Source organism: Populus trichocarpa, chromosome 3 (assembly GCF_000002775.5).
Source record: "Populus trichocarpa isolate Nisqually-1 chromosome 3, P.trichocarpa_v4.1, whole genome shotgun sequence".
NCBI classification, from domain to species: domain Eukaryota; kingdom Viridiplantae; phylum Streptophyta; class Magnoliopsida; order Malpighiales; family Salicaceae; genus Populus; species Populus trichocarpa.
Genome location: NC_037287.2, coordinates 1936637 through 1963965, shown reverse-complemented (window position 1 = coordinate 1963965; position 27329 = coordinate 1936637). Strand labels below are relative to the sequence as shown.

The 27329-nt window shown below is 34.3% G+C and overlaps 1 protein-coding gene across 2 annotated transcripts; it reads left to right on the top strand.

Moving 5' to 3' along the window:
- Positions 1 to 1236: 1236 nt before the first annotated feature.
- LOC7480765 (UDP-glucose:glycoprotein glucosyltransferase) lies at positions 1237 to 25794 on the top strand. 2 transcript variants are annotated; one of them, XM_052451098.1, is made up of 37 exons: positions 1237 to 1610; positions 3076 to 3525; positions 3634 to 3787; positions 4231 to 4402; positions 4532 to 4605; positions 5826 to 5922; positions 5998 to 6110; positions 6237 to 6352; positions 8491 to 8548; positions 9730 to 9882; positions 9969 to 10061; positions 10154 to 10318; positions 10489 to 10557; positions 11872 to 11957; positions 12119 to 12281; positions 12559 to 12693; positions 12803 to 12908; positions 13005 to 13093; positions 13219 to 13331; positions 13418 to 13628; positions 13915 to 13983; positions 14164 to 14309; positions 15656 to 15757; positions 16468 to 16615; positions 19213 to 19269; positions 19344 to 19474; positions 19675 to 19763; positions 19876 to 20222; positions 20335 to 20430; positions 21310 to 21374; positions 22236 to 22338; positions 22436 to 22594; positions 22709 to 22849; positions 22985 to 23028; positions 23119 to 23233; positions 24709 to 24861; positions 24994 to 25794. In XM_052451098.1, exons 1-37 carry the CDS (start codon positions 1444 to 1446, stop codon positions 25228 to 25230), a joined length of 4986 nt encoding a protein of 1661 aa, XP_052307058.1. In that variant the 5' UTR covers positions 1237 to 1443; the 3' UTR covers positions 25231 to 25794. The 2 variants fall into 2 exon arrangements, with proteins under 2 accessions (XP_052307058.1, XP_052307057.1); XM_052451097.1 differs by having other exon boundaries at positions 12999 to 13093.
- The last annotated feature ends 1535 nt before the right edge of the window (positions 25795 to 27329 follow it).

The following is a 27329-nucleotide window of genomic DNA, read 5'->3' as shown; positions in this document are numbered from 1 at the left end:
ATTAAGTTTTTTTTTTTATGAAAAAAAACATGAATTGAAATAAACAAAAGTAGGGGGAAAAAAGATCAGGCGCTGCTATATCTAGGAAGTCAAGTCAGCCCACCTAACCTATTTAACTAGGGTCCATGTGCGGGCCCCCAAAGCAGACCCGCATGAACAAGCCTTTTTTTTTAATGTGCGTCTGGGGCATGTCTTCTGCCCCTTTCTTTTATATAAAAAAAGAAACAAATAATGTGTCGCCTGTTTTGTCCAGATTCGAAAATCGAGGCCTATATTCTTTTGATAAAAAAAAACCTGTTTTTGGCCCAAAATATTTATAAAACACCTTAGAAATCATGATAAATCTATCAATGGCTTTAAAAAACCCCTAAAAAATTAACCCGAGCTTATATCTATTTTTCACGAACTTTTAAGATACATAAATACCTAATATAAACTCTCCTTATCGAATGTAACAATTTGACACAAAAATCCCCAATTTTGGTGGCCTAAATCGGTGCCAACGATAAGTTTCTATCTTTATCGCTGGAATTTGATGATCCTTTTTTTTCTCTCCTCTCTCAACTAGGGACCAAACAATAACAAAAATAAACCCACGTACCAAAATAGAATAGAAATAATTTTGAGGAACCGAAATTGTATAATCTGCGTGATTATTTAAGTTGGAGGTCTAAAGTGAGTTTTTTTAAAATTTATGATATGCCATTCATGTTTGTTGTGTTTTTTATTTCGTTTTTTTTTTCCAATCCCATCATTACATAAAAAATTTAAATTAATTTCTCATTAAATAAGATTAAATCATTCTAAAACAAAGTTTAAAAATTAAATTAAAAAAATTAAATTTTACATAATGAAAATCCGACGCGTTTAAATTTATAGTATAATAAATTAATTAGTCCTAATGTCAGCAATTGTATATTACTTAACTAGTACTCATGATTTCAGAAACTATATATGCAATCCTATAATTTTAAATCACTTATAACTTAATCCTTTATTTCCCAATTTATTATATTTTAACAAGAAAAAATAGATATCTAAGATGAAAATATTGGCTATAAAACAAATAATATTTTTAAATTAAAAATATTACTAATAATCATGAATAACACTCGTCAATAAATTGTTTAATTTATTTTTTCACACTATAATCCTTAATTAATATGATTTGATAAACTAGAGGGACTAAAGTATAATTAACTCAAAGACCAAAAGAGCCATAAGTAAGTCCAGTCCACTGTTTCCTGCCGAAGTCGTCTGTCTCCTCCTCCTCCTTGTTGATTCTTTCGGTCTCACTCTCCCTCTTTCTTTGCCTCGCCTGCCTTGAAAACCCAACAATTATAACTATCATTTATTTATCAGTACAACACAGGGACACAGAGAGAGCTCTTTACTAGTAATGTTGGATCTTGTTGAACCCGTATATGTTTAGAAGATCTGTCAATGGGGACCCGTTTTAGATCCGGTTCTTGTGTTCTTGTCATTCTAGTTTGTGTTGTAGGATTTTGTGGGTTTGGTTCGGTTTCTTGTGGGGAGAATCGAAGGCCCAAAAACGTTCAGGTTGCTGTTCGGGCTAAATGGGAGGGCACTCCAATTTTATTGGAAGCTGGGTATATTTGCTCTTTCTTTCTTGAACTATTGTTTTGTCTTGGGAATTTGGAGTTAATGTTTTTTTGAGGTTTTTTGAATTGGGTTTTTGTCTGTTGATCTTGTGTTTCTTTTATTTGTACGAAAGTTCTTTTCTTTGTTTTTTTCATGTTTAAAGGAACAAGGCAGAAGTTGGTCATATGTTTCTTTGAGGTTTTTTGAAGTGGGTTTTTGTATTTTGATCACGTGTTTCTTTTGTTGGTAAAAAATTTCCTTTCTTTTCTTTGTTTTTTTTTCATGTTTTTTTGATTAGTTTCTTGAATTTTCTTGTTTGTATGGAAGTGCATAATTGGGGTTTTGTAGGCAGAAGTTCGTCGTACATACATAAATGCAAGGATGCCGTTGTTTGTATTCGAGGATGTTTTTTTTATGTGGGTTTTTATCTGTTGATCTTGTGTTTCTTTTATTAGTACGAAATATCTTTTCTTTTCTTTGTTGTTTTCATGTTTTCTTGATTGGTTTCTTGAATTTTCTTGATTGGAAGTGCATAACTGAGGCTTCACGCTAAGGAACCGCTTCTGTAGGCAGAAGTCGGTCCTAGATACGTAGCAGGTTAATGATGCGAGAATGTCATTGATAGAGGTAGAACATATGGGCGAATGGTGTGATCAGGGATGGCTGAAAGAGGATGCTTCTTCATAGGGGTTCTTTCTTGGAAGAAAATGGGAATAAAAGAACCAATAATCGTTTAATTATGTTGGAGTGTCTTGTGGAGAATATTATCAGTGTCTTAAGTTTGTGTGGGAAGTTCATTACTTGATGATGAATTTATATTGACCTTCTATGGTCTCTAGGTTAAATACCATTTCTTGTTGTTTTCTTTTAGTGAGAAATTTGAAATGACATCAAGGCCTCTTCTAAGAAAGGAAGTGGATGGTGGTCTTGAAACACCAATAACTTGTTGGAAGTCAGGATGTTGTGGCGAGGTCCTTTCCAAATGTTAATTTGTAGCCTCTCGTAGGCTGGAGGATTTCTCATTGATATATTGTTGAGTGGGTTTCAAGAAGCGATAGAATTGTAAGATAATGTGTAGGTGCCTATTATCTAACTCTGTTTGGTCGTTTGTGTGCTTGAATGAGCTAAATTCAAGAATCTGTGTGAAAATTCTGTGTTGAGGCAATTTCTTGTGGAAACTCATGTTCTTTTCAGCTATTTCCCTGACAAATCTAGATTCTTTAACTAGTAAGTATCGGTGTTGAATGCCCCTAGACAAATTGGGCTGCCCATTCACGATTCATTGGCCTTACTCATTTAGCAGTTCCATATACATTAGCATTCCTTCCTGAAAAATGAAAGTTTCTCTCCTTAATATAAGAATGAGTTTTTATGGTATTCTTTTTTTTTTTTCCTGTCAAGTTCTTATACATTAAGTCATTATTCTTGAATCTGTGAAACTTTTTTCTTCTTTTGTTTCACTTCTGGGCGCAGGGAATTACTATCTAAGGAAAGGAAAGACATTTATTGGGAGTTCATTGATAGCTGGCTTCATTCAAAGAAGGAAGATAATGATTCTTATACCGCTAAAGATTGCCTCAAAAAAATTATGAAACATGGACATGCTCTTTTAAGTGACACATTGGCCTCACTATTTGATTTTTCTCTTATTCTAAGATCTGCATCCCCAAGATTGGTGCTTTACAGACAGCTAGCAGAGGAGTCTCTTTCTTCTTTTCCGCTTTTGGATGATAGTTTCTCAAACAATGCTAGTGGGGGCCTTGCCAAAACAAATGATACCAATGAAATGAAAAGGTCAGATCCCTTGCTTGTGGGAAGAAATCCTGAAATTCCTGGTGGGAAATGCTGTTGGGTGGATACTGGTGCGGCATTGTTCTATGATGTTGCGGATTTGCTATTGTGGCTTCATAGCCCTACTGGAATGTGAGTGTTTCCTTGTTTCTTGGTTGATAAATCGGTACTTACATCTAAATCTGGTATCACCAATACACTGCATGGTTTACCTTGGTTATATTTTTTCATGGTTGCCAGGGCAGAGGACTCGTTTCAGCAACCCGAACTATTTGATTTTGATCATGTTCATTTTGAATCACTTTCTGGAAGTCCAGTTACTATTCTGTATGGAGCTCTTGGAACTGATTGCTTTAAGGAGTTTCATTCCGCCTTGGTGGAAGCTGCCAAACAGGTATGTTACTTGGTGTTTTAGAGGATCTTATTATGCTGTGGAATCTAGGGGTGTTTGCCGTTCACTTCAAACAGTTAAATCTAATGAAATCAAACCCCTCCAAAACAAACCATATATTCTCCTTTTTCTTAGATTGGCCAGAAGATACGGATTCTTTATTTCGTATATTAGCTACAATAAAATATATGAAACACACTTACAGACATAAATACTCTGTTTGCCAGAACTACAATAGTATAAATGTCTTCTTTTATTAAAAGCTGAACGAAAAATATTTTAGTTTAGTTGGAGAAAAAAACAAACCATAGTTTTGCTGTTCGAGAGATTACTGTTTCACTTGTGTACATTTATGGTACTATTTTTCTCTCATACTATGAGTATGATATGTATATTCAATATTTATTTTCACTTTTTTTTGCTGACGAGTTGGCTAAAATTTTCAGGGGAAGGTAAAATATGTAGTTAGACCTGTTTTACCTTCTGGCTGTGAATCAAAAGTTGGGCGGTGTGTTGCTGTTGGGGCGAGTGACTCCTTAAATTTAGGTGGTTATGGTGTAGAACTTGCTCTGAAGAATATGGAATATAAGGCCATGGATGATAGTGCAATAAAGAAAGGTTAGAATGATAATCATTCTATGTACATAATTTAAAGCCAAGATGAAATTCTATAAGAGCAGTGTTATTCTGAATGAGCCAAACTACCTTTTTTGTCACACTCTTTTCGACTGATGATGTAAGTTTCAGGTGTCACTTTGGAGGATCCTCGGACTGAAGATCTTAGCCAAGAAGTTAGAGGGTTCATTTTTTCCAAAATACTGGTTTGTTATACTTGAAACTTGCCCCTGTACTTCTATTTCTTTTCACTTATTTGTCTTATTTTAGACAAGTCTTTGACTATTTCTCTTTCTGTGCGTGTTCACGCTTGTACCTGCACTTTGTCTTATTATAATAATGAAATCTGATGGGGTTGTACGTTGCATGTTGTCTTCATTTTGGCTTGACAAGAAACCGCCTTGAGTGCTGCCAACCATTCATCTCTCTCCCTCCCTCACACATGCAGTGTGCTCACGCGTCCACACACACTCCTGCACGCACACATGCACAAATTTTTAATTTTTCTAGTGCTACCTGTTTGGGTCTGTCTTCCATTGATTAGGAACTGCTTAATGCAAATAGAGTCCTGACACAATTCCTGCTGGTTGATTAAAATGGAAGTGAGTAATTGGAAAGTGTATAGAAACTCCCATTCAATTGAAAAACTCTGCTCATCAAGATCAGTATAAGGGTGCTGAGATCTCTGTAATAATATCCCCAAGCTTACTAAATTAATTAAGAAAGCCCTACATATATGTTTCTGTACTGTACTCCCTCATTGGGAAACAATGATTAGCACTAATGTTTATAGACCACATACAACTTCTGAACTTTTAAGTGTAGCTAAAATCTCATACTGTTCTTGATTTGTAAATATTGTTTGAAGTATAAACAAGAATTTACAAGAAAAGAAAGAAGTAGAAGATCAGGTGCAATGTAGGGAGGGACAGGCTTAAGTTAAAATCTTACTGACCAGAAAGTAAAGCGGTAAACACTTTGGAAGAGGCCAGAAGGAAGAGTTAATTAGATAAATTCTTTCGCTGGCTTCTGTTCTTCAATAGTTTGGTGTGGCCTATTGCTCAAAATTACCACATGATCCGTTGCTTCCTATTTTGGTGTCTGTTTAGTTTCTGTCTCCTCCCATAATGCTCATCTTCTGTTTTTTCTTTTGGAAATTTCTAAATTCATTATCCTTTCTTATTTTAAAATATAAATTGTTGAGTGGTTTATCATCTTTAAATCTGAACATGAGCTGTAAAATGCTATAACATGAATCATTTTTCCTGTATGATGGAAGATGTAAACATGAGCTGTAAAGGCTAATTGTTGAAGCCAAAGATGTTTAAAATCTCATGGAACTTTTGTATTTTAGACTATACTTTGAAGTACAAGACACCTATCCGCTCACTGTAGGGATCATGATTGCTATGTTTTTCACGTGCAGGAACGTAAACCTGAGCTTACATCAGAGATTATGGCTTTCCGAGACTATTTATTGTCGTCAACAATATCTGATACACTTGATGTTTGGGAACTAAAGGGTATCTATAATTTAAGCCTTTCTTCATGATTGCTTAGAGAAACTGCAGTTTTCTGATCTCTTTTCCTTTCAACAGATCTAGGACATCAAACAGCACAAAGAATAGTTCATGCCTCTGACCCTCTACAATCAATGCAGGAAATCAACCAAAATTTTCCTAGTGTAGTTTCTTCTTTGTCTCGCATGAAGGTAACTTGTCATATGATGTTTGGATTTGACAAATTTTGAAATAAATATTCATAATTAATATCTTTACAAAGGAAATTTGTGATGCTGGTTGTTCTGATGTAATTGCGCGAATGTTGCCTCATACAGCTCAAGGATTCTGTTAAAGATGAGATAACTGCAAACCAGCGAATGATCCCTCCCGGCAAGTCCTTAATGGCTCTGAATGGTGCTTTAATCAATATTGAGGATATTGACCTTTATCTGTAATGCTTCTGCTCTCAGTGAACTTTTTCCCTCTCTTGCTGATGATTTTGTCTACCTGTTTTGAGTTCTTGAATCTCATATTTAGCTCAACTCAATCAAGCTTTAATACACAAACTAGTTAGGGTGATGGTTCATGAAGTTATTTTCTGAAAGCTTTCCTGACACAATCATTTGAATTCAATATCTTTATTCCATCCAAAGCAAAATTTTGGCAGTTGTATGGTTTATTGTTAGCTTCGATGCTTGTAAACTTCTGCAACTTGCAAACTTAAAGGACTGGGCTTCTCCATGTTAATTTTTGAGGATTGACATAAGTAGTTTGTCTGTTTCCGACGAGCATATTAATATTGATTTATGGTGAATATTACATAATTTACTTTGGCTTCATTAATTGTTGAAAAAAATGGAGGGTTGTGCTTCAGGCATCTGCTTGTCTTCATTAACCATTGGTCTGGGGTGCATGTTTACTTATCTGAAGATTGTTGTCAAATTGAGATTTGAATTGGGAATCAGAAAGCCCTTTTTGGGTTCAAAAATTGTAACATCCCTTTTTGAGTTTGAGAATTGCACCATTCAGTCACAAATGAAAGCAACATTATAAAATATAAATAACATACTACATATTTCTAAATAAAGGATAAATGATCATTTACTAAACAAATGCGCTGCAAATCATTTTAATTTTCTAGTTCTAAGTCGGTAATTGAACCCAAAGTCTCAAAATTCAACATATTATTTTGGTACTTTGATCATTCTAATGACTCAATAACTTATGATATATCTAAAAGCCATCTTCTAGCTAGTTAAATTACTGAATGTCCTCGTTTTAATAAGGAAAATGATTTACAAACCCTTCATACTAAATTTCCTTGCAAACAGATGTGTCAACTGATAATTGGTAAAGTGCATGTCTCATAAATTTTAAATGATTGGCCTTCCATTAAAATGTCACCGGCACTTATTTATATGAGAAATTTGTTTGTATATAATTAATCTTTTAACAAACAGTAATAATTTTCTCAATATTTATGTCAGTATCACCATTGTCATTCTTGTTGTCTTTGGCACTCTTGCTTTCTTGCACTCTTCTCTTTCTTTGTGAAACTTGAATTAATAATAACCTATTTAAGTTTCAAATAGAAAGATTTACCACAGAAAATTGTTTATACGCTGTTTCCATCCATGACCTCTAAGACATCGCATTTGTATTCTTATCTCTTTTAAAATTATGCATTTTACTTCTATTTTCTATTTGAGTTGACTTGTATGATTCAATGAATCGAATTGAATTGTGACTGATTTATTTAAATCAGCTATTCACTCCATGATTTGCATTGTTTCGTATGTGATCAAGACAGATTATAAGATTCATGTTGAATAGTAAGATTGTAACAACCATTTTGGAATTGTTACTTTGACATACATGTGCTATTTTTGATGTGGTGCAATGTTTTTTTTTCTTTTCATGTGATTATTTATTCCTATGTTTTTTGGAAATGGAGAATCTGAAATTAGATGTATAATTGCTCCAAACTAATGCTAGTTACTAGTGCGTTCCAGCATTTATTTAGTTGGGGAACTTCTAGGTTAACACAGCTTTAGGTTAAGACTTTTCATTTGCTGATAGGCTCTGCCATTAAATTAAATATTTCAGATAACTGGACAAACTGTGCTGTCTGGTTTTTAGAATTAAACCAAATTTCATTTGTACTTTTAGAGTGTAATATCCTAAATGTCCCCTTGAGGAAGGAGGGCGAGGTTGGTTGCTGCTCTGCAACCTATTGTAAAAAAAGAAGAGATGTTTGTGATTTAAAACAGCTTTATTGAGTTGACTTTGTTATCTTAAGAGTACCCAATCTTTGTACTTTGCGGGCCAAGCATTCTGCCGATGTAAACAAGAGACTTATTGTTACAGCCAAATATACACATGTAATTCAAAGGGATATTTCTTTTTAGACTTTTTAACAACCAGACAGTCTTCATTTCACTTTTTTTCATTTCTAAATACCACTATATATGTATATATATACTGTCACCTGACATTAATATAATTTGGATCTCTTCAGTGAAGCATTTCAGTTCTTTGTGACTGAGTTTATTGTACTTTTAAAATTTCTTTCCTCTTATTCTTTTATAGGTTGGTAGACATGGTCCAGCAGGAATTATCATTGGCCGATCAATTTTCTAAATTGAAGGTGAATGTTGCTAAATTCTCTCTTGCTTTATTCTGTTTGCATAGCAAGGACTATAGGTGATGAACACCCTTAATTCCTTCCTCTCCCCCCCAAAATTTCCCTTCTGGACTAGCAAAATTACTAGCATGACTTGATAAGCATGGTTAAATAATTGGTTTACTTTTTGAGCATTTTGTTGGAGAGGAAGAGAAGGAAATATTTGATTTTCTTTTTGAGCATTTTTTGTTGGAGAAGAAAGAAGAAAAAAAAAGGCGAAGTTACATGGCTGGATGAGAAGTACACTGGCATAGAGGTGACAAAATTGTAAGAAGTACACCTGGTTACTTCCTAGTTTCTGACATTACCTATGTGAAACTGGGCTCAATCTGTTGAACAAACTTCTCACAACCATAGTGTTTTGGAAACATCATTTGTAATTGCTCCCAAATAGCCAGGAAATAACACAATCCAAGGGTGTATATGTTGCTGGAGAACTTGGGAGGATTATTCGCCAACTTAGCTTTTTGGTGCTTATTGCAAAAGCATAAGTAAAGTGAATTTCAAAGTCCTAAGGAAAGGGTTTTGTATTAGCCATTTAAGTTGAAAACTAAATGGATTGGCATTTACTAACAGTTGAATTCTACAGGACCCTTTATTGCAAAGTTGTAGAAATACTCCAGATAATTAAGGAACTTTTCTCCACATCTTAATCAATTTGCAGTAGTTTCTTTTTGAAAGCTACCCTTCAACTTTTGAGAGAACAGCCAACCTCTTCCTAGGCCCTACAATTCTTTTTTGTTTCAGTAATGAGAGAACATGGCTTTGAGGGAGAGGAGTTGCTTCTTTCTATAACTCTAGATGAATTAAAAGTCTACAATATGGTATAGGGAACAATATATTGTTTCTGCTTTATTGTTTTAGATTTGCATCTGTTAATGAAGCTCTTTTTCTCTATTTTACTTCCACCATGTTGTGCTCTTATTAGCAATAACATTGATTATAATTTTGTCTTTGCTTTAATAACATGTTCTATCTAATTTGCTTCACACACTTGCACGCATGTACATTCATATATGTAGATGCAAATATATGTCATTCCATGCAATTCAGGTTAATATGTCAAATTGGACTGTGATTTCATGAAGTGAATTTAAAAAATAGCACGAATTGTATTAAAAAGTTAATAGTGCTAATTTTTGCAGGTTCCTCACAGCACAATAAGGAAACTTCTTTCGACAGCGTCTCCTCCTGAATCCAGTATGATCCGTGTTGATTTTCGTTCAAGTCATGTTCATTATCTTAATAACTTAGAGGAGGATGCCATGTATAAGCGGTGGAGGAACAATATAAATGAGGTGGATATATTATTTTCAACATTTTTCTTTTAAGAGTGATGGTTCTGTAAACTCAAATCTCCTTGAATTTTTTGTTTTTTGTGCAGATTTTGATGCCTGTCTTCCCTGGACAGCTACGTTACATCCGCAAGAACCTGTTTCATGCTGTTTATGTTCTTGATCCAGCCACTAGTTGCGGTCTTGAGGCAAGTTTTAATTCTGATGTCTATGATTAACAGTGCCCATCGCTGTCCTGCCCTGTTGAATTGTTCATATATTGAGTTTTGTATACTTGCAGTCTGTCGACATGATTTTGTCTTTGTATGAGAACAACTTCCCAATGAGATTTGGATTGATTCTATATTCTTCAAAGTTTATCAAGAAAGCAACTAGTCGTGGCCTACATTTATCTGCTGAGGAGAATGATGGTGAAATTGAGGAGGATATATCTAGTTTGGTATTTTCTTTCTTTAGTTTCCATTTCTTTTTTCTCATTTCTTTTCCCATTAACTCTTATTGCTAGCCTTACAAATGGTGTGCTGTCTGCTTGCCAGGCTGATTTCATTCTAACTTTTGGATTGGTGATTCATGGAATAAGCATATGAATTTTGTTGACATGTTTTGCAGATCATACGTCTTTTCATATATATTAAGGAAAGCTACGGGACACCAACAGCTTTCCAGTTTCTGAGCAATGTAAGACTTGCTCTGTACTTTGGCATACTATCAATTTTTAGCACTTCTCTGGACCGTAACTTCCTGCAATAGAAACATGCCTTCTGCTCATATGGTTACTAAGTACTAGGTTTGTATTTTTCCTAGTTTTTTGAAGTATGCACTTGGTTTGTTTTAGTTGGAAAGGTTTGCAATTTTGCCTAACGAGGAGCAGTTTGATAAAATATCAATCAAAGGAGAAAGAATGTGAGGGATCTAAAATATCAATCAAGTGATGGGAGGGTCTATTAGTTTATGTAATGAGTAAACTCTTGAGCCAAATGCACGTGAGTTAGTTTGAGTATTGAGTGCACATGCATCCCTAAAAAATGATAGGGTTTTGGACAGGGTCCAGCCCCCTCTCTAAGTAATCCTTGACACTGGTGATGTCCATATGCAAGTGTGATAGTTCAACCTTCTTCCTCTTCCTTTTCCTCTTCTTCTTCAACATAACATTAGCTTCCTGATGCAGAACAGCCCTGAATATGTTGAAGTTTTAGTGTTTTTGATCAGTGTTAAGGTTAGGGTTTTACATATGCGGATTTGAGATTAATGGCTGGTGTGTTTTAGAAGATTTTTGGGGTCAAATCATGGCTAAGTACCCGAAGTACTGCAGGAATGAGAAGGAAGAATCAAAACGGAAAACCCAAGGCACCAAGCCTCCAAAATAACATAACTCAATTTATTTTATAACTCTGCTCTAGTAAAAATAAGACATTGCATCTCTATTTATAGTGATTAGTGTCGGGTGTGACAGAATGGCCCAACAATTAGGACGGCTTATCACACTACTACTTCTAAACTGAATTGGCATAGCTAATCCTAACATGACTAGGAAAACAACTGAATTGGAATAAATTATTGAAGGCTAAGAAACCACATTCTGATAACATCAAATCTTATACTAAACCTGAAAATGACCAAAACTTTCTGCTTTCCATGAACTTGCAGAAGTTGCAATTCTGCCCCTTCTTACAAAATTACCCTTAAGTTAATACATTAAACTATAAACAAAGAAATCTACTGTGGATGCTTATGCTTGACCCAAAAGACACTTTGATTGATGAAGTCAATAATCAAGCCACCTTATTACTTAATTTCTTTTAGGTTTCAATAGACCCTCCTTTTTTGCTAGCTTAAATCGGAACAGTTTCCTCCCTCACTGCCATTCTTTTAAGTGTAGGAGCATATGGTCTTTGTTGGATGGTAAACATATTTCATGTTGTTGTATGTGCGTTGCTTTTATTCAGTACATTTTGATTTTTGTTAACAAGCAATTTCATATATGTGTGGCAGGTAAACAGATTACGCATGGAGTCAGATTCTGAAGATGATGTTCCTGAAACACACCATGTGGACGGAGCATTTGTGGATACCATATTGTGAGTTTTAATGGGTTTTTCTGGTTAACGGAGCAATTTCAACTTTTTTGCACTATCATGATGTCTCTCCATGTGCATTACAAATTCTTTTAGAAGAACTGGCCTTCCTTATCCTTCAATCAATGACCTCCTTACAACATGTTATTATTCCATGTGTGTAGACCAAAGGTAAAAACCCCTCCTCAAGATATATTGCTAAAACTGGCAAAGGAGCAAACCTATAAGGAACTGTCACAAGAAAGCTCCATGTTCGTGTTTAAGCTGGGTTTGAACAAGTTGCAGTGTTGCCTCTTAATGAACGGTCTTGTCTTTGATTCTAGTGAGGTAATTCTAATATTTTCTGTTGCATTGCATACTTGCACTTGGGCAGCTTTTAATACATTATCATAAGATGCTGCTTTACAGTTTTCATGGCCAAATCTTACTGTGAAATGTGCTTGAATGAAAAACAATTATTTGAGGAGAAGCAAATCTGTAATACTAAAGCAAATTTTTTTTTGACCTCCTTTTGTTTAGTTAAAGATGGTTGTTGTGGTAATATTGACCTCTGGTAATGGAAATTATTTTCCCTGCTAAGAAATTTTGGTTTTATTTTCATTAGGAGGTTCTTATGAACGCCATGAATGATGAGCTTCCCAGAATACAAGAGCAAGTTTATTATGGGCAAATAAATTCTCACACTGATGTGCTGGACAAATTCCTGTCAGAAAGTGGTATTGGCCGCTACAATCCACAGGTGAATCATTCAAACACTGCTATTGCATATTCATCTGTTTTGCTTTGGTTGTTGATGATGTTATGCATACATCATATTTCTATACTTTGTTACTGATGTTTCTGTGCAGATCATTGCTGAAGGCAAGGCCAAACCAAGGTTTATTTCTCTGACTTCGGGAGTTCTTGGAGGGAAATCTGTGGTGAATGATATTAACTTCTTGCATTCCCCTGGAAGTAAGCAGAATCTATGCTGAGAACAGTGAAATTTTACTGAATCACTAATGGTTATTGTAATCTGACTTCTTTCTAACCCTAATATTCTAGCTGTAGATGATGTGAAACCTGTAACTCATCTCCTTGCTGTTGACATCACATCAAAGAAGGGGATAAACTTGCTTCATGAAGGAATACGCTATCTGGTTGCGCTTTTTATTACAATCGTATTTCTATTTGTTCATTTTCTTTATTGTCATTTATCTTTATCTTTGTTGGAAATCTCCATAACAACCATTGGTTATCTTTTAATGTTCACATTATGATGCAGATAGAAGGGTCTAAGGGTGCTCGCTTGGGTGTCCTCTTTAGTTCCAGTCAAGATTCTGATTTACCTGGTCTCCTTCTTGTGAAGGTTTTTGAAATCACCACTGCCTCTTACAGGTTTGTTAAGTCAAAATTATTTTGACAGCATGAATAAAACTTTGTTTGATATTAGCCCTAATTGTTTTCTTTATGGTTTCATGCAGTCATAAGAAAAATGTGTTGAACTTTTTGGAGCATTTATGTTCATTTTATGAGCAAAAGTACATCCAGGCATCATCTGTAGCAGCTGAAAGCACTCAAACGTTTATAGACAAGGTGTATGATCTGGCTGATGCAAATGAGCTACCACAGAAGGCCTACAAGTCCATCCTTTCTGAATTTTCTGCTGACAAAGTGAAAAATCAATTGAATAAGGTATATATATTTCTGTTATTTGTGCTAATTGGTATTTGTTGCATGCATGAAATTGTCTTAATTTTCATCTTCTGTTTGTCTAAAATGGATAGATCTTTTAAATGAAGATTTTGGTCTTGCTAGATATGATCTTTTATAAATGTAGTCCTAGCTTCTACTAATTCTTGCTATCTTTTTTTCCCTAACATTTCTTAGTTTTTTATGTTTGAGTTTGCCCGATGTTGGTATTTTGCATTTGTTGCCATGAGCAAGAGAAAATAGCATCAATTTTTCCAATGATATGCAGGTGTCACAATTTTTTTACCTGCTTCTTGGGCTTGAATCTGGAGTGAATGCGGTCATTACCAATGGAAGGGTGAGTTAATTAGACTCTCAAACATAACCAGAAAGTTGTTTAATGGGTTTAATTTCTCATCCTTTTCTTTTTTTCTTTCTGTTGTTTTATTTTTTTGCACACAATGTTTTTCAAAATTTGTTTAATTTCAGTCAATGTTGTGCAGTTTCATGTTTTTAACTTTTCTTCAATATTGGATAGGTGATGTTTCCTGGTGATGAAGGCACCTTTTTGAGTCATGATTTACATCTTCTAGAGACGATGGAGTTCAAGCAAAGAGTAAAGCACATTGGAGAAATTATTGAAGAAGTGCAGTGGCAGGATGTAGACCCTGACATGCTAACAAGGTTTGTTTGTTTGTTTTATGCTCCTGGATCTTCACCCACTTCCATACCCAACTACCACAGTCTGAGTTTTTCCCTTCAGAGAATTCTAATTGTAGCTGAGATTCTTATATATATTTTCTAATAATACCTTGCCCATCATAAAGCAAGAGGGGAACAAACTTTTTTTAATGGCTAGGGCGTGGAGGTGTTGGGCATGTGGTGGGGAAGTTGTTAAAAGGAAGTTAGTGAATGGTTAGATGGAATATTGAAGTTATTCCCATGGCCCATTTCTATTTTAGAAAGTTGCTATAATTGTTTACATACCATTGTTCTGTATCCTAGAACACTTTTGAATTTTTTTTCCTTGCTCACTTCATTTTCTTTTCATTTGTGTTCATTCTTGGCACAATGTTTTGTTGAGCTGAATTCACATCTTTGATTTGAAATTCCACACAGTTTTTTCCTTTTTATCTTATTTATCCAATTGATCCAGCACACCGGGTTAAAGCATTTCCAAGAACATATCATTCTAGTTTCTTCAGATAGTGTTTCTGCTGCCTTGACATTTGCAGAAGGTTGGAGTGACTAGGCTCTCAGCTTGACTAGCCAACTGGTTTAATTTCACGCACTTTACCCCCTTGTTTATGGATCTTAAAATAGGTGATAATGTAGGGTTCTTTTAATGGAATTAATCAATTTATTTGGAGATGTATTATCGATAATTGTATACAGAGTGTTGAGGGAGGAAATGTAGACAACACTTAAGGAACTCCAACATCATTGTAGGTGAGAATATCAGATAGTGTATAGGGAGTATGCACAAGTGAATGAGGGTAGAATGTGATGCAGCCGTTGTTTGAGGGTTAGGAATGTAGTGGTTTAGCTAGTGATTTATTAGGTAGTATGAGAGAACTGGAATAAAGTTTCATTGAAAAGTGAAAGGAGGTCGCTTCCACCAGTAGAAAGCTTTGTGGTTGACCAATTGACTACAAGTTGATCATCCCTTAATAAGGTCCAGATAAGTGTGACCCTACTCAATGTGATGTAAACTCACTAAGCTAACTCTCCCTACAAAAGACCCTGTAAATGTAGGTGAAAATTGAAGAAAATAGTAAATATCTGAGGCTGAAGCTCTTTGGCAATTTTGGTATGCATTCACTGTTGGTGACTAATGTTTTGAATCTTTTATCTGCAAGTTTTTTGCTCTCTCCTGTACTTCCAATTATGCCATTGCTGGTAGTTTCTGTTCAACAAAGATTAGTTTTTAATTTGTGAAGTTTAATAGATGACATTCCTTCTCAAAACATTTCATATCCTATCCATTCCCATTGGGGATTTTATGTTAATTTTTCTCATGCGACTTGCAGCAAATTTGTCAGCGATATTATAATGTATGTGTCATCTGCAATGGCAATGCGGGAAAGAAGTTCAGAAAGTGCACGCTTTGAGATTTTGAATGCTGAACATAGGTAAGAATTATTTGCCATCCCATAGATTGTTTTTTTTCCCACCTGTTTTTGGGAGAAGACTTCCGCTGTTATCCGTTTGAGCTGTGTAGCAATGACAATGACTGTTATGGTGAATATATGGTGACCCATGTATATATAATTGGGTGATATTCAACATTAATTACAAATTTTGTCAAATGTCTGATGAATCTGACAAATATGAAAGAGAAATTGCTCTGCTTAGTACATTCGCCACCATCCCACTTAATGCTAGATCACAAATTTTATCTCATCTCTTTTCTCAGACTGTAGTATTTCACACTTTTTTTTTGTCATGTTTTTCTTCTTCTTTTGCTTCTGATAAATAATTCAGTCAACATTGTTCTCATATTTGGTAATTGTATGTTTAATTCTGACAATTTATCACTGTGAACCTACCTTTGAAAATCCTATTTGGTAGAGTTGCCTCATCAACATTGCAATGATTATCACCTGCTTCTTGTATCCCCAAGTTTATGGACAAAATTAGTAATTACTGAGATTTCTTATTCAAATGCAAAAGGCATGTTCAAGATAAAATAAAAAAGAAAGTAATGGATTCATGGAAGACCACCATGATGGTAATAGTTTATTCTCATATATCATTCTGTAATTTCCTACAGATTGTCATCTTTTGATTTCTCGACAATGGATTGCTCTTGAAATCTAATACAATCATTTCTTGTTTGCAGTGCTGTTATTATAGATAATGAAAATTCCAGTGTTCATATTGATGCTGTTGTTGATCCTTTAAGCGCAGCTGGTCAGAAGGTTTCTTCACTTCTTAGAGTTCTAAGGAAATATGTTCAACCAAGCATGAGAATCGTGCTAAACCCTATGGTGAGCTAAAATTTACCAAATTGTACATTTTTCTTTTCTTATTTCTTATTTTGTTACACTGGTTTGGCAACCTGCAGTTTTGAAAGCCTTGGGCCACTACAACCATATAACTTGAACACCTTCTTGTAACATATCTGGTGGTTTCTGAAAGCCATTAAACCAAGATGATACAATTTGGAGGCCAATGGATCCTATGGTGGTTTGCTGCTTTAAGCACAGATCAACCTGACATGGCCTTTTCCCTTCGAATTGGCAATTTTGATCTCATTTAAATGAAATGAAGAATTTTCACTGCCACTTTAGAGTTTGACTTTATGTACCCCTTGTCTGACCAGTCCTCTGCACCAATGCATATGGATCTGTTTTGGTGTTGTGAATGAAAACTGATGAATGTTCTCTGTTGTTAGAAAAAGTTGTTGCATCAACTTCTGGGGGTGTTGATTAGTTCTATTGTACATGTAGGAAGGGCCAAAGGTGAAACAATGACTTGGATGTTGGAAACGTGGGCTTTGATTTCTATACCTACAAAGTATAGTTGAATAGTTTAGATTCTGTTTTTATCCTATTAAAGCCAAAAGTTTTATGATTTTGACAAAAATTAAACTCCCGTCACAATAGTTCAACTAAGAAATTGAAGGAAACCTGTAGAAGCTTGAGAATTAGGAATATCATATATCTCTTTAAACCTCTATTGCACTCATAAAAGCGCAGGCCAAGTTTTTTCTAGGCAATCGGCTTGGAAAAGTAATTGAAAGAGCAAGTTTGCATCAGTATCTATGTAAACCCAGTAATAGTTCATAATAATTTTTTTTTTTTTTAAATCCTAGTGGTTTATGTATTTAGCAGTAAAAATTAGAGAGTGCTATTACTGGGATTGGGGCATTTAGGTTTTGCTAGTTTTCTGACATGAAGATTCAAATCCATGCAAACAATGGTTCAGTTGGCCTGATTGGAGACCTGTTGGATGATATGTGATTTACTGCAATTGCATGAAGTGAACGAATTTACAGGATAAAAAAGCACTGTATTTTTTTTTTAATTATATGCATGATGGATTTCATGTATCAAAATAAAATTATGTATCCAACTCTATTCCACACAACATGCATTGCATTCTGCAAAATTGAAGCTATTTTTATTGAATGTATTATTTATATGGTGGCTGTAGAATTCGAATAAAATTCTCTTTTATAGTCATGCTTTGATTAACTTTTTATAATCCTCTCTAGCACATTATGAAAGTCCACATGAATGATCTTGCATGCAGTTTGTGGGTAGACAACGAGATATAATTTCTGAAAGAACCATGAAAAGAAAAGGAATAGTATGGCATGCCATAAATGTTGGTATGTTAACATCTGAAGCATGACATGCTCTAAACGGTGGTATGTTAACATCTGAAGGTAGATGAAGATTACTGTGGCTGATTAGAGATTTGTGGAAAAGTATTTGAATATTTTGGGATATTAGCTTAATCTATCCTTATAGTTTAAGTCTAGTCTCCTTATATTCCAAGTCTTGTCTCCAATCTGTTCTCAAAGTAAAATTGCTCCTAATTTGTCCTTATATTCTAGGTCATTTTTCAATCTATCGTTTCAGTGGATGTCCTCATGCAAATTGATGGAAATATCCTTATATGAGAAACCCAAACCTAACCTGATTTATTTATAAAATTAATTTGAAAAATAATGAATTGTTACATGGTGTTAAAATTCCTCCTCTTTTTTCTCGGTTCAATTTCTTTTAGTAAATCAGGTTGGACTTTTGAGTTTTTCATGTATGTGCATTTCTGTTAGTTTGGATAGAATTTCTAATAGAAGGATAGATTGATGGACGCTATATTTAGGGACAAATTGGAGATTGAGTCTAAAATAAAAAGGACAAGTTGAATTAATTCCCTGAATATTTTTAATCTTTTGAAATTAGTAGCTGCTAACTTGGAAGCTGGGATTTGATCACAATCCATTGGTGTCTGCTTTATAGATGCAAAGGCAACCTGATCCAAGTAGGCCAAATAGGTTTTCTTTTCTCAAACAATATAGTAAGGTTTTTGCCTCTCTGACACTCTTTTATTAGAAAGATGCTGCCATATAAACAGTCACCTTGAGAAGTTTGTTTGGATTGCCATCTGGCTGGGAGCAGCCACTTCTTTACAGGCATTGACCTCTGTGTCTTTATTTTCTGGTGAAAGATTAGGACTTATTTTCCATATTATGCTTAGCTGGGCCTTGTTCTGGCAGAAACAATGCCAGCAAATGACCTCTCTCTCTCTCTCTCTCGTTTTCTTTTTGGATTCATGTTCCTAGATTGCTTCTAATTATTTTTTTCTCACTTTTTCTTAGTTTTTATTCTGTATCATGAATTTCAAAATTGCCTAAACATATGATGGATTTGTAAGGCATGTATGCTGTTTTCTTCTATGTACTTTACATTTTTCTTAGGTGCTTAGTGCCTTAGCTTGCATCTGCACTGCTAGCTGAGACATTGCCTCACATGGGATATGCTTTTTAGCTGAACTTCTTCATTATGAGCTTTTTATCAACATTTTGTTGTCTCTTTCTACATGTCGAGGAACTAACATTTTTGGTTTCTTGCAGAGTTCTCTTGTTGATCTTCCGCTGAAGAATTACTATAGATATGTGGTCCCAACCATGGTATATATGTTTGATTATGAATGGTAATTTCAGGTTCCAATGCATTGTATCTTAGTTGTGCTATGACTTTTCAGGATGATTTCAGCAGCACTGATTTAACAGTAAATGGTCCTAAAGCATTTTTTGCAAATATGCCATTATCGAAGACTCTTACCATGAACCTTGATGTTCCTGAGCCCTGGCTTGTTGAGCCTGTTATTGCTGTGTATGTTCCTTTCCTAGTCAAATACATTTTAAATCATCTTTATACTGTCGCCATCTTTATTGTATATATTCTACTAAAGCGTAGGGGATTAATTTTAGTTTTGCAAACATAATCTTACTGTCTCAGTGGCTTATTATTATTATTATTATTATTATTATTATTATTATTCTTGTCGCTGCTGAATGTTTTAAATGTTTCAGCCATGATTTGGATAATATTTTGCTTGAGAACCTGGGTGACACTAGAACATTGCAAGCAGTTTTTGAACTTGAAGCACTTGTTCTTACTGGTTAGATTCTGTTTCTTTTGAGTAATTTCTTATTATAATTTGGTGTTTCCCTGTAAGTTTCATCATATGACTACCAATTCTTTCATACTTATTTGTGCACTGTTTTATTTAGGTCATTGTTCAGAGAAAGATCATGAACCCCCCCGAGGACTTCAGCTAATTCTTGGAACTAAGAGTAATCCTCACTTGGTTGATACACTTGTGATGGCCAATTTGGGTTATTGGCAAATGAAAGTCTCTCCTGGGGTGTGGTATCTTCAACTTGCTCCAGGTCGAAGCTCTGAGCTGTATGCTTTTAGGGAAGGTGGTGATGGAAGTCAGGAAAAGCATCTGTCGAAACTTATCACTATTAATGATTTGCGAGGCAAGGTAGTTCATCTAGAAGTGGTGAAGAAAAAGGGCATGGAGCATGAGAAACTGCTCATTTCAAGTGATGATGATAACAATTCACAAAGGAAGGTCAGTTCTTGTTATATTGGTTTATAATTATTACTAATTTCAAGGACAACCACAGCTGGATAATTTGGTTAAGTCTTGCATCCTTAGAATGGTTTTGGGGAAATTTTTACAGGGAACTCATGATAGCTGGAACTCCAATTTGTTTAAATGGGCTTCTGGCTTTATTGGCGGCGGCGGGCTTTCCAAGAAGAATGAGAGTGCTTTAATGGTGAGTTAATTTTTGTTCACTTACTTGTTTCTGCTGTTATACTTAAATTATTCAGATTTTCACAGTGCCTTGGTGGATTGTGCTGGCTCTCTGATTTTATACTTATAGTCCTCTCTATAGCGTTTGTGGATTCATAGTGCGCTGATTTTAGAAATATGATCTTTCATCATCTTTTTCTGGCTGTTTAATGTACTCGTTGGACAATTGTTTGTTTCCCTGCTATTCTTTGCTGCTTTCTGTTTGGTTCTTAATGAATTGTTTTTCCAACCAAGTAGGGGCATCTTTATGGTTCCCTGTCATTTCTTTCTGGATTTTATACTACCTCTGGTTCTAATAATAGTTTATTTTGAGTTTTGCACATTGTGTTCAGCAATTATTCAAAATGTAGGTAAGTGTTGCACAGTGTCAAATTTGCCCCTAATAATAAAGATGCACCTTTTGATTCAATGATATATTTAGATTGTTGATGCATCATACAATGGGGCAGTAAACAACCATTCATCAACTTTATAGTACGGACTGACATTTAGGGATGGGAAAAAATCAAATAGTGGACTGTTTTTACAGTCCAGATGGAATATTAGCTAATTTTGTTTGAAGACTGGATAATTTTGTTTTTTACAGTCCATAGGGTATCAGAATGGTTGCTGTCATGAAAATCCAAGTTCTCTTCTTTGTCAATCATTTTCTCAAGTCATTTTCTGATGTTTTAGTGTGCTGTTAAAATTTTATCTTTGGCTATGAGAACTAGCTCTTGAGTTGCTTTGTTTAATGGAAAACTGACTATTACATCTACCAGCACTGGAAAACAAATTCAGTGGTGCACATCTGCTTTCATTATTCTTTTAGATGGTGATTGGTTAAAAATTATTCCTTTAGGAGCATGAGAAGCGTGGACGGCATGGAAAAACTATTAATATCTTCTCTATTGCTTCTGGGCATCTGTAAGTCTTTTCTTATTCTCTCCGTATTTGTGCTTGTCTTCTATTCTATGTTGTCTTCTGCTGTCTGATGTGAAGTTAGTCCTTTTTGGTTACCAGCATGAAAATGCAGGAATGAGATTATAAATATTGGAATGGGAATGAGATTATAAATAGTAGAAATGCTTACCGCCTGGATATAGAATTGTATTGAAAGTTCTTTCGGGTTCCCATTTAGCCATTTCAATTCCAATTTCCCTTCCAATTTTGCTAAATGAACAGATTATGAATCCTTGATTCTCAATCCTGCCTGGTATCCAAACAGAACCTTAATGTATTCTGCATTATGTACTTTTATCTTTTTTATTTCTAGAAATTTGAAAAACCAAAGTGAGCTAAGTGAAATTTTAGAGGATTAACTGTTCTGGATTTAATAAAATTAGCCCCTATGAATCTTTTCTGAGATTGTTTTCTGTTCTGTGATCACAATGTAAGCAACAAGCTCAAACAGCCATGTGCTGAAAGTTTTGAATGAGAACTTGTATGTGGAACTGAGGAACTTTCATTTGTGCGCTTCATAGATAAACCTGTATAGCTGTCAGTTTTCTTCCTGGTAACACACACACACACATTTGCTGTTTGTTCAATGCAATTGTTGTATTAGCAAAAAAAGTGTGAGCTGCAGCAGCCCATTTATTGGACCTATTCACTCTGGGTCTCACTATCACACTTAAATGGGACCTATTCACTCTGGGTCTCACTGTCACACTTAAATGGGACCTATTCACTCTGGGTCTCACTATCACACTCATCTGCTTGTACACCTCATAATGCTTGGTTAATGTAATATCATAATGATTTCATTATGTGTTTTGAGCGTGGCAGATATGAACGTTTCCTTAAAATCATGATTCTAAGTGTCTGGAAGAACACCCAGCGTCCAGTGAAATTTTGGTTTATAAAGAACTATCTCTCTCCGCAATTTAAGGTTGTATTTATTTCATCTATAGTTGTCACTCGCATATTGTTTTCTAATTTTATTGTCTGACTTGTGTGCATTCTCTGGTTGTTAATGAATCGTGCAGGATGTGATTCCACATATGGCACAAGAGTATGGTTTTGAGTACGAACTGGTCACTTATAAATGGCCATCATGGTTGCATAAGCAGACAGAAAAGCAGCGAATTATTTGGGCATATAAGATTTTGTTCCTTGATGTTATCTTTCCACTTTCTTTGGAGAGGGTATATTAGTTTTTCTTTCTTTCTTTTTTGTCAAAACTTGGTTGTATTCTCTTGCTATTGACTCCATATTTATTAAACATTTGCTTAAAAACGCATCAATGGTTCCATATGCAGGTTATATTTGTTGATGCTGATCAGGTTGTGCGAGCAGACATGGGAGAACTGTATGACATGGATATAAAAGGAAGACCTCTTGCTTATACACCATTCTGTGATAACAACAGAGATATGGATGGATATCGATTTTGGAGCCAAGTATACTTCACTGATTAGTCTTCCCCCCTTTTAAAGATAGTTTGCCATAAATTCATTTTGTGCCATGGAAGGCCTAGGCAACTTGCCATCTAATCACTGTTTCCTTATCTTTTCCCATTCTTTTGTGTGGTACAGGGATTCTGGAAAGAACATTTGCGGGGAAGACCATATCATATCAGGTAAGCAATCTTTTTTGTTAATTTATTCTTTAGAGTTGGTTCAGTTCTTAGACCCAGCCATGAGCTTGACATGTGCTCTTCCTTATCCAGTGCTTTGTACATTGTTGATCTGGTTAAATTTCGAGAGACAGCTGCAGGAGATAATCTAAGGGTTTTCTATGAAACACTGAGCAAGGATCCAAATAGTCTTTCAAATTTGGATCAGGTAACTAGTCAACCTGATTTTTCTTATAATCACTGTGTTTGATGTGCTCACTTAGTTCGCATACCATACTATTTCAGTGATCTGTCAAAATTGTTGTTGTGTATAGAATTTCCTGTGTCACTGTTCTCTCTGAATTTGAATGATTTTGTTTGGCTTAGTTGATCGGATATGAAGAGAAAATGTTAAGAGTAAACAAATTCAAACTTCACGCACACAAATTATCTTTATTTTGCTTTGAGTGGGAGAGTGATAAGAGATCACCTGGAGCACTAGAGGACAAGAATGGAGAGAAGATTTTCTGGCAAATTCATCATTTTAAAGTTATTCATCATAATATTTCTGCAATTCATGACATCATCTTCATCTTCCTAGGTATGAGTTACACGCATCTAAGTAAAATAGACCAAAACCAAGTAGGAAATAGAATAAACTCCTAAAATAGTAAACTTTCTAATTAATTAATGTCACAGTAAATCTAAGTACCTAACTTATAAATAAGATAAAATTGTATCTCTAGTAAAATAAATGTAATTTTTCTGAAACAATTGTTTTTTTGAAGTTCTTTCATTGCTCCTGCATTACATTTGCATGAGCCTGCTCTACATAAAACAAGAAAAATAAAGGAAAAAGAGAATTCGGGAATAAACAAACAATGTACTCATGGTGTCCTAAAATATGGTACATGAATATGTCATATGAAGGTTTTTAGCCATGAGATTTGTGGGTCTAATGGCTATAAAACTTCATGCAATTGGTCCATGCCCACCCTTCAGGTGATGGAGTGCTGCTCAATTTTATATATTCTAATCAAGTTTAGAAAATTGACTGCTTGCTGGCAGCAATGCTGCGTGGGAGGTAGCTGGAGATGCAGCTAGCTGGCTGCAATTATGCATGGACAGTTTTTGCTATAATTCATTAGCAGGCTGTTATTTCTGGACATGGGTCCATTTACTGGGTTCCACTTTCCAAGGAGGAAACTTTATCATGCCATTTAGTGGAGGAATCATCATCAAATTTGCTTTATTAAATTTTGCCTGTATGTATTGTCACTTGGTACATTATCTATAATCTTCATTAAATACTTGGAACTCTAATGATTGTTGTTGACTGCTTGAAAAAGTTTTTGTATTATCACCAAAAGCATTCAATTATCCACCGTTGACTACCAGAGACAGTCTTCCAGGTTTATGTGTTGCTTATTGCTTATTGCCTGTGTAGTACAACAGGCAGTATATCCATTAAATACTTGGATATCCATTCAAGTTGTTGCTTATTGCCTGTGTAGTACAACAGGTAGTATATGTGTTATAATAAGGTTTGGCTCAGCTGTATACATAAGTATATGAGAGTTTGCAATTGGAATGGATATCCTCACACAGTATTGGATCTTGTTGGGTTCTGTTTTATTTGTGTGTCTGTGATATTCTTTCACGTACTAGATTGTGTTAAAAGGTTGCTTCCTTTTCCTTGTTCAGGATCTTCCGAACTATGCTCAGCATACAGTACCCATCTTTTCACTGCCTCAAGAATGGTTGTGGTGCGAATCATGGTGTGGTAATGCTACGAAATCCAGAGCAAAAACTATTGATCTTTGCAACAATCCCATGACAAAGGAACCCAAGCTTCAGGTGATTCTTCCTTTGGAGCCATGATTCTACAAATATGACTTGTTTCTATAACCAACACCACGTTTCATCATTCATTTGCTCACAACACTTTCTATGTTTTCAAGAATCTATTCATTTCTCGGTTTTTTTCAGGGCGCAAAAAGAATAGTTTCGGAATGGGTTAATCTTGACTCTGAGGCGAGACACTTCACTGCAAAAATCTTAGGGGATGAAGTAAATCCTCAAGAACTTGTTTCCCCCAACCAATCACAGGCAAAAATCTTAGGTGATGAAGTAAATCCTCAAGAACTTGTGTCCCCCAACCAATCACAGGACTATCAAACTGATAATTCACTGGAGGAAGACGCTGAATCCAAGTCTGAATTATGAACATTATTCTTGCAATTTGAATCCAGTTCATGTGATCACTTTTTGGAGGACTTGGCTAGCTGGTGCAGTGCTTTATACATGGAAGTCTTGACAAAAATTGTTAGCAGCGTGTTTTGTCTGCTTGATGCCTTAATGAGACCCAAGCTCTAGTAACAACCACAGGCACCATGTTAGGGATGTACTACTTATTCTTCTCCCAAACTGAATAAGCACATTACCATCTGCACCTGGTTCTGTAATCTCAACGCAAAGGAAGAGTAAGTGCCGGAGTTGTTTTCTTTAGGTTTTACCTGTTTTGATGTGGGAAATGGTTTCATAGCTAATCCAAGAATTTTGATGGTGTACAATTTTTAATGGCAGCAAGCACTGGATTTTCTTCGCCATGAATCATGTTAGCCTAGAATTAGCGCTTTACTTTGATATTTCAGCTTGTAGTCAAAACCCCAACTCACCTTCAGTTCTTGCCTGGAAAAGTAAACATGCAGTCTTGAGGGTATCATGCATGCACAGTGCTTTAAAGGCTTCTCTTTTAATAATTAATAGTTCAATGATCTTTTCTTGCAAGCAGTTGAACAATTTGAATCGGTTCTAGTGGCATGAAAAGCTTCAATTTGGTCTTGGGAGTTTCAATTATCTATTGTGTAGTCCCTGCTTGTTTTAAATTTTACATTTTGATTCAAATTTTTTTATTTTTTTTACATTTGAGTCCCTAAATATTAAGAGATAGAGAGAGTGACTGGAGAATGTTTTTGTCTAAATTAGTGGACTAGAGGTCATCTATAAAGTGGAGCAGAACATCACAAAATAAATTAACTAGGTGCATGGATCAGGCCTACAAGACCTAGACTTCTCTCTTTTTGTTTTTATTTTTTTTATTATTTTAATTAATGCCCTCTCTCTTCTCTTTTTTTGTTTGTTTACTTTTCATTAATTATTTTATTTAAATTCCTATTAATATACTCTCTCTAATTTTTTTAAATTGTTTAGTTTTTTTAAAATAGTAATTAAGTTTTTTGATTATTTTCATAGATTATAGCCATTTATATTTAAATTGTTTCTTTTTCATATTTTATATAAAATATAAAATTATCTATATTTTATTTTATTTTCATGAGTTATGTCATCTATATTTTATTTTTAAGTGGAGCGGACATTCAAAAACTATTAAAAAAAATAAAACAATTTCTGGTTTTATTCAAATTATATTTAATTTTCTATTTTTTTTACGTTTCATTAATTTTTTATTCAAATTTTAATTAATACTCTCTTTCTTGTTTTTTTTAATTGTTTAGTTCTCCTTTTTTAAAATTTTAATTTCTTTAATTTCATATTGCTTCAAGAATTATTATAATTTGTATTTACATTTTCTCTTTTATATTTTTTATAATTAAATTATATTTTCATGATTCATATATAAAAAAATGAAAATAGCTTGCCTCTAAGATAAAATGAAAAAAACATATAAAAAAAACAACCGACGTACATATTTGTTTTTATTTTTACTAGAAAAATTAGATTTTTGCCTTATTATTTAATTAACTTCAACAACTTGTTTTTAATTAATTAGTTTATATATTTTTTGATTTATTTTATTATGTCAATATCCTTCAGTTTCTCAATTGAAAAAGATTATGGTATCTAAAAATATACCTATAATATCAACATCTTTTTATATATTAAAAATTAATTTAAAATTCTATTATAAGGCTAAAGCACACAGTGAAAACAATGGTTCCCAGGACAGAAATTTCTGGGTGGCCGACAGAGATATTCCATCAAATAACATACGGAAATAGTCCCACACTCCCACCTAGAAAAGCAAGAAAAAAGAAAAAAAAAATGTGCCTCAGGCTGATGATTCAGTGAAAAAAGCTTTCTAGAACCAATGATACATGCATTTTAGAATATATAGGTGATTTGTTTGTGTTTTTTAGGTGTTTAAAAAAATTATTTTTTTATTTTAAGTTATTTTTTGTTTAAAATTGTTTTTGTATGTTTTTATATTATTTTGATATACTAATATTAAAAATAAATTTTAAAAAATAAAAAAAATAATTATTTTAAATTATTTATAAATAAAAAAATACTTTAAAAAACAA